This window comes from Leptodactylus fuscus, chromosome 2 (genome assembly GCF_031893055.1).
Source record: "Leptodactylus fuscus isolate aLepFus1 chromosome 2, aLepFus1.hap2, whole genome shotgun sequence".
NCBI lineage: Eukaryota > Metazoa > Chordata > Amphibia > Anura > Leptodactylidae > Leptodactylus > Leptodactylus fuscus.
In genome coordinates, this window is record NC_134266.1 from 5,433,355 (window position 1) to 5,449,334 (window position 15,980).

General features: G+C 42.2%; 1 protein-coding gene across 4 annotated transcripts in view; it reads left to right on the forward strand.

Moving 5' to 3' along the window:
* The window catches only part of LSAMP (limbic system associated membrane protein), a 1,679,098-nt gene that overhangs the window by 1,323,753 nt on the left and 339,365 nt on the right, over nucleotides 1–15,980 (forward strand). For all 4 annotated transcript variants that reach the window (XM_075263299.1, XM_075263298.1, XM_075263300.1 and 1 more), the window contains one exon: nucleotides 12,797–13,029. In XM_075263299.1, coding sequence (XP_075119400.1) covers nucleotides 12,797–13,029 — 233 coding nt within the window. The remainder of the gene's footprint in view (nucleotides 1–12,796; nucleotides 13,030–15,980) is intronic.

Sequence of the window (15,980 nt, forward strand, 5' to 3'; positions counted from 1 at the left end):
ATCTCCATTCTTGCTCACATGATCTATATACCTCTTTATATAGGTCGCCCCCTAATGGTCAGAATATGTACTGGAGAACAGATTTGGACGATAGATAATAGGACAGATATTAAAGATTCTGCTGTAATTGAGGCGGTGACCCTCCATAAGAGAGGGACGGGTGTCTATTCACTTTAATTGAAATAATGAATCTTAAAATTAATGGAATAATCTGATATCCTGCAGAGATTCAATTCTTTCCTTCAGTGGTCTGATATAGAGCTCCAAGTCCTGTGTAATGACTTAGAAATACATGTGAAAAATATATCTATCTGCAGACACCACTAGAGGGAGCTCAGGAGCTTACTGAATACAGTCTCTACCTCCAACTCTATAATAACACTGTATGCAGTAAGCTTCTGAGCTCCCCCTAGTGGTGGCTGCTACAGACAGAAGTTTTACATGGATTTCTATGTCTATGCAGGGGATTTGGAGCATTGGATCAGACATATGAAGCTATAGGGTGTTATTGCCATTGATGCTCTTACTTGTCTCGGCTGCACCAGTTAATTCCATGCACTAGGTTATAGTAATGTCAGAGCAGCAGGCGGCAGATTAAAAATCACTTTGCGCCGGCTGGAGGTTGTCACCACCTGCTGCAACTACAAGGTTGTCCTATATAGAGTCTGGGGTCAGATGGGAGAGGTGTAATGATAGAGCAGAGCTGTCAGCGCTCGCACCCTTCATCATCGCCTCTTATATCATCTGCTCATCGTCTTCTCTCATCTTATAACCTTCTTCTGAGGACTTTGTCAGCAGCCTCATAATGGCCCCAACCCCCGCTAGAGCTGAAGATGCCGCCATCTTGTGTAACTTTGTAACATTTACAGTCTCTTCAGAACTTTCTAATAAGTAATGGAATGTAGAAGACGCTCTAATGGAGGAAACATGAGATAGTGTAAAGGAATTACTGAGACAAGCAGTGCACATAGAGGTGAGAATTAAATAGTGTCACCCCCAAAAGCCTGTGCAGGGGGAATTACACTAATGTGGGCCCTTACTATGTATATTACTCTGTACTGTGACATCACTGTGTGTATTATCCTGTACTGTGACATCACTGTGTGTATTATCCCTGTACTGTGACATCACTGTGTGTATTATCCCTGTACTGTGACATCACTGTGTGTATTATCTCTGTACTGTGACATCACTGTGTGTATTATCCCTGTACTGTGACATCACTGTGTGTATTATCCTGTACTGTGACATCACTGTGTGTATTATCTCTGTACTGTGACATCACTGTGTGTATTATCCTGTACTGTGACATCACTGTGTGTATTATCCTGTACTGTGACATCACTGTGTGTATTATCCCTGTACTGTGACATCACTGTGTGTATTATCCTGTACTGTGACATCACTGTGTGTATTATCCTGTACTGTGACATCACTGTGTGTATTATCCTGTACTGTGACATCACTGTGTGTATTATCTCTGTACTGTGACATCACTGTGTGTATTATCTCTGTACTGTGACATCACTGTGTGTATTATCCTGTACTGTGACATCACTGTGTGTATTATCCTGTACTGTGACATCACTGTGTGTATTATCCTGTACTGTGACATCACTGTGTGTATTATCCTGTACTGTGACATCACTGTGTGTATTATCTCTGTACTGTGACATCACTGTGTGTATTATCCTGTACTGTGACATCACTGCGTATATTACTCCTGTACTGTGACATCACTGTGTGTATTATCATTGTACTGTGACATCACTGTGTGTATTATCTCTGTACTGTGACATCACTGTGTGTATTATCCTGTACTGTGACATCACTGTGTGTATTATCCTGTACTGTGACATCACTGCGTATATTACTCCTGTACTGTGACATCACTGTTACAATGTATCAGTGTAGGTAAGAGCTGGAATAAAGGACTGGTGACAGTGAGGCCTCACAGAAGACTGTGTACACTGGTACATTGTAACATAGAGAGGAAATGACGATGGGTTCTCGTCCCCATGGTGAGAGTCTGGAGATCTCTGAATGTTTTCTAACTTGAAATATTTTCATCTCATGTTTTTATAAACAATGAACCTGAAGTGACTGCAGCCCCGAAAATGTGCGGCGAGCCCGCGTCCCTCATGGCTCCGTCTGGTCCCAATAGTTATTGCCGAGCCCACCGCACCAATGTCATTATACATTAAAACTCTGCTCGTCTACTGCTAAGTACACATCTCCTAATGAGCTCATGAATATGCAAATGATGTGAAATTCAGCTGTGACTACCAAATCGTGTCATGTGGTGTTAGTTCTGCTGGACAAAAGCAAAAGTCTGATCTGTGTTATGTAGGGTGAGAAAAGAAGAAGAAAACAGAATATGGGGAAGTTATAGAGGCTACAAAACAGTCAGAGACCGGTCACTGCATATATATATATATATATATATATATATATATATATATATATATACATGTATAATACTCAGGTGTACTGTATATAATGTACATATATGGTCATATAGTCAGAAAAGGAGAAGAAATATACAAGAAAAACACAGGCAAAAAATATCTGTCACTATTGTATTATTATAAAGTGGGCTGGAGAGACCATAGCAACAGATTGTGTGCCCCCTTTGTGTAATAGTCGGCAGAATAAGAAAATAATGGTAGTACTGCCCCCTGCTGTACTTAGAAAAATATAACTACTATAATATTACCTCCTATGTACAAGAATATAACTACTATAATACTACTCCTATGTACAAGAATATAACTACTATAATACTACCTCCTATGTACAAGAATATAACTACTATAATACTACTCCTATGTACAAGAATATAACTACTATAATACTACTCCTATGTACAAGAATATAACTACTATAATACTACTCCTATGTACAAGAATATAACTACTATAATACTACTCCTATGTACAAGAATATAACTACTATAATACTGCTCCTATGTACAAGAATATAACTACTATAATACTACTCCTATGTACAAGAATATAACTACTATAATACTGCTCCTATGTACAAGAATATAACTACTATAATACTACTCCTATGTACAAGAATATAACTACTATAATACTACTCCTATGTACAAGAATATAACTACTATAATACTACCTCCTATGTACAAGAATATAACTACTATAATACTACCTCCTATGTACAAGAATATAACTACTATAATACTGCTCCTATGTACAAGAATATAACTACTATAATACTACTCCTATGTACAAGAATATAACTACTATAATACTGCTCCTATGTACAAGAATATAACTACTATAATACTACCTCCTATGTACAAGAATATAACTACTATAATACTACTCCTATGTACAAGAATATAACTACTATAATACTGCTCCTATGTACAAGAATATAACTACTATAATACTGCTCCTATGTACAAGAATATAACTACTATAATACTACTCCTATGTACAAGAATGTAACTACTATAATACTGCTCCTATGTACAAGAATATAACTACTATAATACTACTCCTATGTACAAGAATATAACTACTATAATACTACTCCTATGTACAAGAATATAACTACTATAATACTGCTCCTATGTACAAGAATATAACTACTATAATACTGCTCCTATGTACAAGAATATAACTACTATAATACTACTCCTATGTACAAGAATATAACTACTATAATACTACTCCTATGTACAAGAATATAACTACTATAATACTACTCCTATGTACAAGAATATAACTACTATAATACTACCTCCTATATACAAGAATATAACTACTATAATACTACTCCTATGTACAAGGATATAACTACTATAATGCTACTACTATGTACAAGAATATAACTACTATAATACTGCTCCTATGTACAAGGATATAACTACTATAATACTACTCCTATGTACAAGAATATAACTACTATAATACTACCTCCTATCTACAAGAATATAACTACTATAATACTGCTCCTATGTACAATAATATAACTACTATAATACTACTCCTATGTACAAGAATATAACTACTATAATACTGCTCCTATGTACAAGAATATAACTACTATAATACTACCTCCTATGTACAAGAACATAACTACTATAATACTACTCCTATGTACAAGAATATAACTACTATAATACTGCTCCTATGTACAAGAATATAACTACTATAATACTGCTCCTATGTACAAGTAACTAAATTCTCTTCTTTATTAGAGATGAGCGAACACTAAAATGTTCGAGGTTCAAAATTCGATTCGAACAGCCGCTCACTGTTCGAGTGTTCGAACGGGTTTCGAACCCCATTATAGTCTATGGGGAACATAAACTCGTTAAGGGGGAAACCCAAATCCGTGTCTGGAGGGTCACCAAGTCCACTATGACACCCCAGGAAATGATACCAACACCCTGGAATGACACTGGGACAGCAGGGGAAGCATGTCTGGGGGCATAAAAGTCACTTTATTTCATGGAAATCCCTGTCAGTTTGCGATTTTCGCAAGCTAACTTTTCCCCATAGAAATGCATTGGCCAGTGCTGATTGGCCAGAGTACGGAACTCGACCAATCAGCGCTGGCTCTGCTGGAGGAGGCGGAGTCTAAGATCGCTCCACACCAGTCTCCATTCAGGTCCGACCTTAGACTCCGCCTCCTCCGGCAGAGCCAGCGCTGATTGGCCGAAGGCTGGCCAATGCATTCCTATGCGAATGCAGAGACTTAGCAGTGCTGAGCCAGTTCTGCTCAACTACACATCTGATGCACACTCGGCACTGCTACATCAGATGTAGCAATCTGATGTAGCAGAGCCGAGGGTGCACTAGAACCCCTGTGCAAACTCAGTTCACACTAATAGAATGCATTGGCCAGCGCTGATTGGCCAATGCATTCTATTAGCCCGATGAAGTAGAGCTGAATGTGTGTGCTAAGCACACTCATTCAGCACTGCTTCATCACGCCAATACAATGCATTAGCCAGTGCTGATTGGCCAGAGTACGGAATTCGGCCAATCAGCGCTGGCTCTGCTGGAGGAGGCGGAGTCTAAGATTGCTCCACACCAGTCTCCATTCTGGTCCGACCTTAGACTCCGCCTCCTCCAGCAGAGCCAGCGCTGATTGGCCGAATTCCGTACTCTGGCCAATCAGTGCTGGCCAATGCATTCTATTGGTGTGATGAAGCAGTGCTGAATGTGTGTGTTTAGCTCAACTGCACCGGTGGAGTAGTTGAGCTAAGCACACAGATTCAGCTCTGCTTCAATCAGCGCTGGCCAATGCATTCTATTAGCTTGATGAAGCAGAGTGTACACAAGGGTTCAAGCGCACACTCAGCTCTGATGTAGCAGAGCCGAGGCTGCACAAGGGTTCAAGCGCACCCTCGGCTCTGATGTAGCAGAGCCGAGGGTGCACTTGAACCCTTGTGCACCCTCAGCTCTGCTACATCAGAGCCAAGGGTGCACTTGAACCCTTGTGCACACTTGGCTCTGCTACATCAGAGTTGATGGTGCGCTTGAACCCTTGTGCACACTCTGCTTCATCAAGATAATAGAATGCATTGGCCAGCGCTGATTGAAGCAGAGCTGAATCTGTGTGCTTAGCTCAACTACTCCACGGGTGTAGTTGAGCTAAACACACACATTCAGCTCTGCTTCATCACGCCAATAGAATGCACTGGCCAGCGCTGATTGGCCAGAGTACGGAATTCGGCCAATCAGCGCTGGCTCTGCTGGAGGAGGCGGAGTCTAAGGTCGGACCAGAATGGAGACTGGTGTGGAGCGATCTTAGACTCCGCCTCCTCCAGCAGAGCCAGCGCTGATTGGCCAAAGTACGGAATTCGGCCAATCAGCGCTGGCCAATGCATCCCTATGGGAGAAAGTTTATCTCACAAAAATCACAATTACACACCCGATAGAGCCCCAAAAAGTTATTTTTAATAACATTCCCCCCTAAATAAAGGTTATCCCTAGCTATCCCTGCCTGTACAGCTATCCCTGTCTCATAGTCACAAAGTTCACATTCTCATATGACCCGGATTTGAAATCCACTATTCGTCTAAAATGGAGGTCACCTGATTTCGGCAGCCAATGACTTTTTCCAATTTTTTTCAATGCCCCCAGTGTCGTAGTTCCTGTCCCACCTCCCCTGCGCTGTTATTGGTGCAAAAAAGGCGCCAGGGAAGGTGGGAGGGGAATCGAATTTTGGCGCACTTTACCACGCGGTGTTCGATTCGATTCGAACATGGCGAACACCCTGATATCCGATCGAACATGTGTTCCATAGAACACTGTTCGCTCATCTCTATTCTTTATGTCGGATTATTCTGGAGATGACTAGTTGCTGCCTCTGGGGGGCGCTCTCCTCTTTATTGTTGCCCGTTTCTCTATGTTTTGTTACAATTACATGTTTCGGCTCCTTCCATGTCCGGCTTCTGCCATTAACCAGTTTGACCGTCTCGCAATCGCAGATGATGAATATAATCGTGCAGTATAAATATTTCGGGGGTCACGGGGTCGGCCACTTAAATAGGACGTTCCGCTCTGTGTTTTGTAAAGATCACCGGGTGGATCCAACAAAAACCTGAAATTTTCCCCTGGCGACTTTGCTCCTCTTTGCACTCAGCGGGTGGGCTGTGAAATGTTAGGGTTGTACATTCATTCCAGTAACGGGGGCGCAGACAGGGCAGGGGGCTTCCTCCTCTTCGGCGTTACAATGTTTAAAAGCTTTATGGTCTGGTCTCCATGGTAACTTTTGGGAAACATATATTTGGCGGGTCTGGTTGTTGATTTTTTCCTGCTGCTTAACAGTTTAATGCTAATCGCAGGCTCGGAGAATTTCACGCCCCGTTGGCTCCAAACTTTCTGTTTTTGGTGAGTCGGTAACATTTCCAAGAGGAGACCTTGACATCCACCGCACAGTCTGGGAACAAAAAGTACAGCACGAAACAATGGAAAGCTAAAAATACTCCTTAAAGGGGAAGCATTTGTCACGGAGTCTTGGAAACAATAACGGAGTTGTACCATGAGTGCATGTTATCACCTAGTCTGATGGCTAGTCTAATGGACGCGTGCCGAAATATTGGAAGTCCCACTGATCACAAGGTTGGGGGTCCTGAAAGTAGGTCATCACACTAATCCTCTCTATGGGACAGCCAAAAAGTCAAGTTAGAGTCTGAGAGAGCTCTCAGGGGCCCCATGACCGCACCCACCCAGACATGCTTAGATCCCATGGCACAGTTGTAGAAACACTTCTATTTTCGGCTATAGTCTCGCATACATTGTCATTTCTGAAATTTTTGGATTTTTTTGTATAAAATGGCTCCTGTGTCCCTCACATGGACCTATCAATATGGTAATGGTATTAATGGTGCTCATGGGGTTTGTCTCATCATACCAACTCCTATTATACTGGGACCACCATGGGTGACCTCAGTGTTTCCAGCTCCTGGCGCTTGTGGATACTATGGCAAGACATTTTTCACTCCTGGGCTCAGAGGGATGGCTGCCCACCTGTCTACCACTATTTCTGACATCAATCTTATCTATTTCTATGGGTCATGTAGACCATGGGGACCTTCACCTCTCAGTAATATGGTGGTCACCCAGTGGTGATACTATTCAGTCAAGAGGTGTCCATTGAACCCTAAAGAGTCATTGGATAGTACCAATGGTGGATCCATGTGGATGCAAGAGTTGACAAGGTGAAGTCAGTGTCCCAAAGGCTTGATGAAGGGACCACCACCATCCTTAATCAGCCTCGGGCATTCTGAAGGGACCACCACCACCCTTAATCAGCCTCAGTTATTCTGAAGGGACCACCACAACTCTTAATCAGCCTCAGTCATTCTGAAGGGACCACCACCATCCTTAATCAGCCTCAGTCATTCTGAAGGGACCACCACCACCCTTAACCAGTCTCGGTGTCATTCTGAAGGGACTACCACCACCCTTAATCAGCCTCGTTCATTCTGAAGGGACCACCACCATCCTTAATCAGCCTCGGTCATTCTGAAGGGACCACCACCACCCTTAATCAGCCTCGGTCATTCTGAAGGGACCACCACCATCCTTAATCAGCCTCGGTCATTCTGAAGGGAGCACCACCACCCTTAATCAGCCTTGGCCATTCTGAAGGGACCACCACCACCCTTAATCAGCCTCAGTCATTCTGAAGGGACCACCACCATCCTTAATCAGCCTCGGTCATTCTGAAGGGAGCACCACCACCCTTAATCAGCCTTGGCCATTCTGAGGGGACCGCCACCACCCTTAATCAGCCTCAGTCATTCTGAAGGGTCCGCCACCACCCTTAATCAGCCTTGGTCATTCTGAAGGGAACACCACCACCCTTAATCAGCCTCGGTCATTCTGAAGGGACCACCACCACCCTTAATCATCCTTTGTCATTCTGAAGGGACCACCACCACCCTTAATCAGCCTCGTTCATTCTGATGGGACTGCCACCACCCTTAATCAGCCTTGGTCATTCTGAAGGGACCACCACCACCCTTAATCAGCCTTGGTCATTCTGAAGTGACCACCACCACCCTTAATCAGCCTCGATCATACTGAAGGGACCACCACCACCCTTAATCAGCCTTGGTCATTCTGAAGGGACCACCACCACCCTTAATCAGCCTCGGTCATTCTGAAGGGACCACCACCACCCTTAATCAGCCTCGGTCATTCTGAAGGGACCACCACCATCCTTAATCAGCCTCGGTCATTCTGAAGGGAGCACCACCACCCTTAATCAGCCTTGGCCATTCTGAAGGGACCACCACCACCCTTAATCAGCCTCAGTCATTCTGAAGGGACCACCACCATCCTTAATCAGCCTCGGTCATTCTGAAGGGAGCACCACCACCCTTAATCAGCCTTGGCCATTCTGAGGGGACCGCCACCACCCTTAATCAGCCTCAGTCATTCTGAAGGGACCGCCACCACCCTTAATCAGCCTAGGTCATTCTGAAGGGAACACCACCACCCTTAATCAGCCTCGGTCATTCTGAAGGGACCACCACCACCCTTAATCATCCTTTGTCATTCTGAAGGGACCACCACCACCCTTAATCAGCCTTGGTCATTCTAAAGGGACCCCCACCACCCTTAATCAGCCTTGGTCATTCTGAAGGGACCACCACCACCCTTAATCAGCCTTGGTCATTCTGAAGTGACCACCACCACCCTTAATCAGCCTCGATCATACTGAAGGGACCACCACCACCCTTAATCAGCCTTGGTCATTCTGAAGGGACCACCACCACCCTTAATCAGCCTCGGTCATTCTGAAGGGACCGCCACCATCCTTAATCTGCCCTGTTTTTACTAAATGGGCTTTCACCACCCTTTATCAATCCTGCTTTTACCAATGGGACCACCACCACTAATTTGCTCTTCCCCACCCGTAATGTGCCCGATATTTCTGAAGGTCCCCCCCTCCCGCTCGCCTCAATCTGCCTTGTTTACCTCGCCCTCATTATTCTGTCCGATATTTCTGAAGTTTCCTCCTCCTTAATCATTCCCTGGTTTTCGTCTCTAGTACATTGAGTCCTCATCTTTCGGAGTCCACCTGGCCCACCCCTGCCCCCTCCCCACTTTATAATACTTTTCCTTCCCCGCATTCTTCCGCTGCTGAGTTTACTGAAAAGATAACAATTATTTTTCTGGCGGTGCGCGGCTCTGCTTGAGTAGCAGAAATATTGATGCGGATATTATCTATAGAAGGCGCCGGCTCTGGCTTCACTTTCTTCAGAATTAACAAGACGAGTGCAAGTGATGGAAAGGCAGCGAGAACATCAGATAGACTCTACATAAAATATTACAAGCACAAAACAGCGAGAAATTAATCCAGACAATGGCCCCATCCAACACGAACAACAGAAGAAAAAGGGAACAAGTCAAGCAGCAAAGAAAAAAAACCTCTCGCGCCTGTGATGTGGGGAGACGGTGATTTATGGTTTCCTCATGGGCGATCTGTCAGTGTCTTGTCTGTTCCAGGGCAGACGCTCCGAATCCACCATAGTAATTAAAGTAACAAGCTTCTCCGGATCAGTCTCCTATAGGAAGGAACAAGTCGCCTTCTTCATTTATTTATCATTGAGAGGTGCAAAGTGCAGGGCTTGTCCGGGGGAGCGGAGGGGAGGCCGCGACCTTGTCTGTGTCCTTGAGATCCTAATGATGCCCAATTATCTTGTTGTTGTGTTTTGAAGCTTTTGTTTTTTAACACTTTAGAATAAAGTTACAATGTTTATAGATCAGATATAGAAGATTGTATAGGACAGGATACAATGTACAATGGACATGTAGGGAGTTATAGAGACGGCCCCCGAGGAGCGGGGGGCACAGGGGGCAGAACTAAAGGTGACCCCAGTCTTCTCCTCACACCACCTTGTCCATCACTCTGAGAATTTCTGTCCACCAATAAGAGGGATGACAATGAGTGTAAACTAGGGTTGAGCGATCAGGATTGGAAAAGATCGGATCCTGATCGGCGGCAAATTTCACGATCACGATCGGGATCGGCTGGAAAATGATCGGAAATCAGATTTTAAAATCAATCCTGAAATCTCAAGAACGGCTCAACCCCAGTGTAAACCCTTACAAGTTGTGATGTCACAGCAGCTTACTTGTGATGTCACAGCTGCTTTTCTGTCTAATACCGTCTTATGATGTCATACCGCTTACTACGACAAACCCTCTAGTGATGTTATAGCTTGTTTCCAGAATGAAAACCACTTATGAGGTCACAGCAGCTTACTTGATGAAAAACAGCCTGTTGTGATGTCATAGTGGATTTCCAGACTGAAAGTCACTTATGATGTCACAACTGTTTACTTGGCTGAACACATCTTGTGATGTGACGGCTTCTTCTCTGATAAAACCTCCATGTGATGTCATAGTGCTTACTGGAATACAACTGTCTTGTGATGTCACTGCTGCTGGCCAGTATGACATTAGATGATTTCACAGTATTTTTTCTGACTTCTGATGTCACAATACAGTAGTTTACCTGAGTCAAACACATTTGTGATATCACAGTGCTCTCTGGAATATATCATACTTGTGATGTCATAGTCGTGTATACATGTATCAATGAAATTAATTTGTGATGTCACGGTACGTTCCCTTTCTCAAACCCATTACAGCTGCTTATCTCACCCAATTGTGATGTCATAGTAGATTTTGGGGCTTAATACCCTAGTGATGTCACAGGAGGTCACCTGACTTAAACCCACAGGTGATGTCACAGTATCTGATCTATTTGTGATGATCAGCCCACAGGAACACCATGAAAAACCCTGTAACTTAACTCGGCGAAACATTGTAGACAAATGGAACAATGACGTGAGAAGTGCAGCCCTGCCCCCGCTATAGACAAGGCCCGCGCTCAGTCTAGACGGCTCCCCCTATAATAATGTGCCATCTATATGTTGTTCTATATAATTATATGCTGTTCATTAATGGCGGGTAATGGGAGTGGAGTGAGTCTACGGTACACTGGGATAAGTGCGCCCTGCGGAGAATGTGCCGAGCAGATGATGGCGGTGTATCATTTACATTGTGTTATATGGCGACATAATCATCTGCTTTATGCTCCTGTGTATGTGACTCTACAGATACTAAGTGTTTATCCGCCAGAGACAGCATTAATATAAAGTGTCACCTCTAATTATATGATACAGTACACGAGCGACCGCACAGCTCATCCCGAAGATCTACAGAATACACTACAAGGGACATTGTTATGTAGTATATATTATCTATCTATCTCCTATCTATCTATCTATCTATCTATCTATCTATCTATCTATCTCCTATCTATCTATCTATCTATCTATCTATCTATCTATCTCCTATCTATCTATCTATCTATCTATCTATCTCCTATCTATCTATCTATCTATCTATCTATCTATCTATCTATCTCCTATCTATCTATCTATCTATCTATCTCCTATCTATCTATCTATCTATCTATCTATCTATCTATCTCCTATCTATCTATCTATCTATCTATCTATCTATCTATCTATCTCCTATCTATCTATCTATCTATCTATCTATCTCCTATCTATCTATCTATCTATCTATCTATCTATCTATCTATCTATCTATCATCTATCTATCTATCTATCTATCTATCTATCTATCTCCTATCTATCTATCTATCTATCTCCTATCTATCTATCTATCTATCTATCTATCTATCTATCTCCTATCTATCTATCTATCTATCTATCTATCTACCTCCTATCTATCTATCTATCTATCTATCTATCTATCTCCTATCTATCTATCTATCTATCTATCTATCTATCTATCTATCTATCTATCTCCTATCTATCTATCTATCTATCTATCTATCTATCTATCTATCTCCTATCTATCTATCTATCTATCTATCTATCTATCTATCTCCTATCTATCTATCTATCTATCTATCTCCTATCTATCTATCTATCTATCTATCTATCTCCTATCTATCTATCTATCTATCTATCTATCTATCTATCTCCTATCTATCTATCTATCTATCTATCTATCTATCTATCTCCTATCTATCTATCTATCTATCTATCTATCTATCTATCTATCTCCTATCTATCTATCTATCTATCTATCTATCTATCTATCTATCGCTATTATAAAATCCACAAGCCTTACAAATAGACACCACTGACCTCCTTCCGTTTTCCATGCGTCCACCTTAGATCCAGTTATTTCTGATGACGTTCTCTATGGCCTTTGATGATCCTTACTAATATATTTTGTTACTATTTTTCCTGCAGATGTTTCATAGAAGACAAGAGCTCCAAGGTGGCATGGCTGAACCGCTCAGGCATTATTTTTGCTGGACAGGACAAATGGTCTCTTGACCCCCGGGTAGAGCTGGACAAGAGAAGCGTTCTTGAGTACAGTCTCCGCATCCAGAAAGTGGACGTCTATGACGAGGGACCTTACACTTGCTCAGTCCAGACACAACATCACACCAAGACAACCCAGGTTTATCTGATTGTCCAAGGTAAGGACACATTTCATTGTTCTTCTATATACATACTGGATAGATGGTGGAGATGACTAAAAAGGTCCAAAAGGGGGTTTGGCCAACAACTATTCCTTCTAAGTCAACCACATACATGCACACTGGGCTCGGTGAGCATGTGGCAGTTTGGGGTAAAGAGATTGGATATGATACATTTCAGGATAGTTGAGACATTGTTGTCTATTCCCACCAACATTGGCCAACTTTTCTCTTACGGTAAGTTTATGGGGCCAAGGGTAATAAACATGAGAAAATAAGGGGCCAAGAAAGCTTTTGGGCTGTAAGTGAACACTCACATGGCCTTGGGGGCTACCCATGAGCCTTTCCCCATGGGTCATCCAATGAACCCCTCATTCCAAAAGAGGAAACCCATGTACTGTCGTTCTTATTATATTCAAACACAAAACAATTGCAATTTTTCATTTTGTAAAGGGAAGAAACAGGCTTAGATTTGGGCATGTCGGGCACTTTGGCATAGAAAAGGTCTGTTGCATTGGGCATTGGTCCCGTAGGAACCCATTGGCGCATATCATTGGTGTAATATATTGAAGGTCTCTCTAGATTTATTACTGCGGGGCTCGTGTTTGGGTAATCTAAATTGTTACATTAACTTTTTAGATTTTTTTTTTTCCCTTTAGGTTTTGTAATAAAACCCCAGCGATTCTTTCTCCGTCTCGGATCAAATTGAAATGAAATTTAATGTGATATAAAATGTAATCTGCTGATTCAGGATTAATAATTAATGGGCAAGAGATGAACAAAAAGACTTTGTGCGGAAAGTTTCTGACCGGCCTCGGTCTTATCATTATGTTTAGAATAATTGTTTAACCGTACAGAGAAAAATTCAGTTTTCCCCTAAATTGTACCTTAATGGAATGTAAGTCTGTGAATACCGCAATCTCATTTATCCTATCTCAGGGGAAGCCTTTAAATGTCACATTATCCGGCTGGACCGCGTGTTTTTAGGGCTTGTCATATCAATTCTTTATGATATCTCATCAAACAATTACAATGCTTTGCATTAAAGGGATGATCAATGACAGATCCTTATTTTTATGTTTTATGACCAATCATTCAGACGGGTTATAAAAGTACATTAGGTCACTGTGATCCCCCCCAGTTGTTCAGAATATTGTCCAAAATGAGAGGCCCGCAAAAAAAAAAAGAGCTACGCCCATTAGAACTTATATTGTTGCTTGTCCTACTACCTCCTGACCACATGGGGCGCTATTAAGGAGTTCACAAGCAAGTCATAATTGTAAATTAGGTTGGGGTCAGATGTCTGTGACTATACCATTTACCCTATACCCCAAGTATCAACACTGTAGGGAAGGGGTAGGGAATGGACGGCTCTCCAGTTGTTGCAAAACTACAACTCCCAGCATGCATACTGGCTCTGCTGTTCTTGGAACTCCCATGGAAGTGAATGGAGCATGCTGGGAGTTGTAGTTGCACAGCAGCTGGTGAGGTGAAGGTTCCCTATCCCTGCTGTAGGGGATTGTAGGGTTATAGGTTGGACTTGATGGACTGATGTCTTCATCCAACCTCACCTACTATGTAACTATGTAACTATGTATATGAATCCATGAATGAGTGCCAAAAAAGCCAAACATACCCAGTGAATGACCAAGGTCACATCTCTGACCTCATTTACTTTTATCATCTATCAAACTTACCATAGAGGTTGTTGTCCAATAAGCCCTTCAAATGTTATATGGTTGTAATACCACCCCTGACCACTTGGTGCGCTGTTAAGAAGTTCATAGCCTGACATCACAGAAGTCACATCACTATCTAATTTATTTTTATGCTCTGTATAAAGACCTATTACTTACAAAATGAGTTGTCAGATAATCACTTTAAAATGGATATTATTACTTGCAGTACCACCCCTGACCACATGGTGCGCTGTTAACAAGTTCATAAGCAGGTCACATTTGTAAATTAGGTTGAAGGCTGATATCTATGACCCCACCATTGACTAGTTCGAGAGGCCCTATGTCCCGAACATGTGACTTTTTGGTGATGAATGGGCGCTCTAAAAGGTCAACCATTCTCATTTCCATATGCACAGGAAATGCCAGAGGTCAGATCTCCAAACTAATTGACCTTTGTGATCTGTTATATTACTGATATGTCAAGTTGTCGTCAGAGAAGTCCTTGAAAAGTAATATAATTACTTGTAATACCACCCCTGACCACATGGTGCGCTGTTAAGGATTCCATTAACAACATGGAGCGTATTTTACTATCAAATTTTAGTTTTTAACTTGAATAGAATCCGTAAGTTCGGTAGGAGTTAAAATGATATATCCAAAAATTCCAGAATCAAAAACAGAACAACTTTGTAAATAAAATGCTGTAAACAATTGTTTATTTGTCCCTAAAGTCAATGCATTTCGCATCGGAACATCCACCAAATGTGTCACATAAAGTCATAAAAATGTCGCCTGTTTTCTTGATGTATAGCTTCACTAAAAATAGTAGTAGAGCGCAGTATACGGACACCTCCATATGTCGGTAATATACAACCTACACCATTGTACCATTCAATTAGGACGCGTAAAGATGAAATACGACCGGAGGACCTTGTCAGTCCCGAGAGGTGACATAAATCCTCAAATTAGCTGCGGGTGTCAGAATCGCTCTGTCATCGCCACGTGGTGGCCTTTGTAATTGGGACCGGTTTGGTGGAAACAAAAGGGGTCTTGTCTGGTTTAGTTAATGATTCGGGGTAAGCTCAGTCCATTGTCTGGTCATTACTTGACCTTCTCTCCTCCATTGTCTGGTCATGACTTGACCTTCTCTCCATCTTCAGAGCTTAGAACGTAGATAAATAATAGCACCAACCAAGAACAATAAAATATATACAGTTATAGCTAATGAGGAACAAAAAATTGTGTGTTTTTGTGAGGTTTATTGTTAGAAGG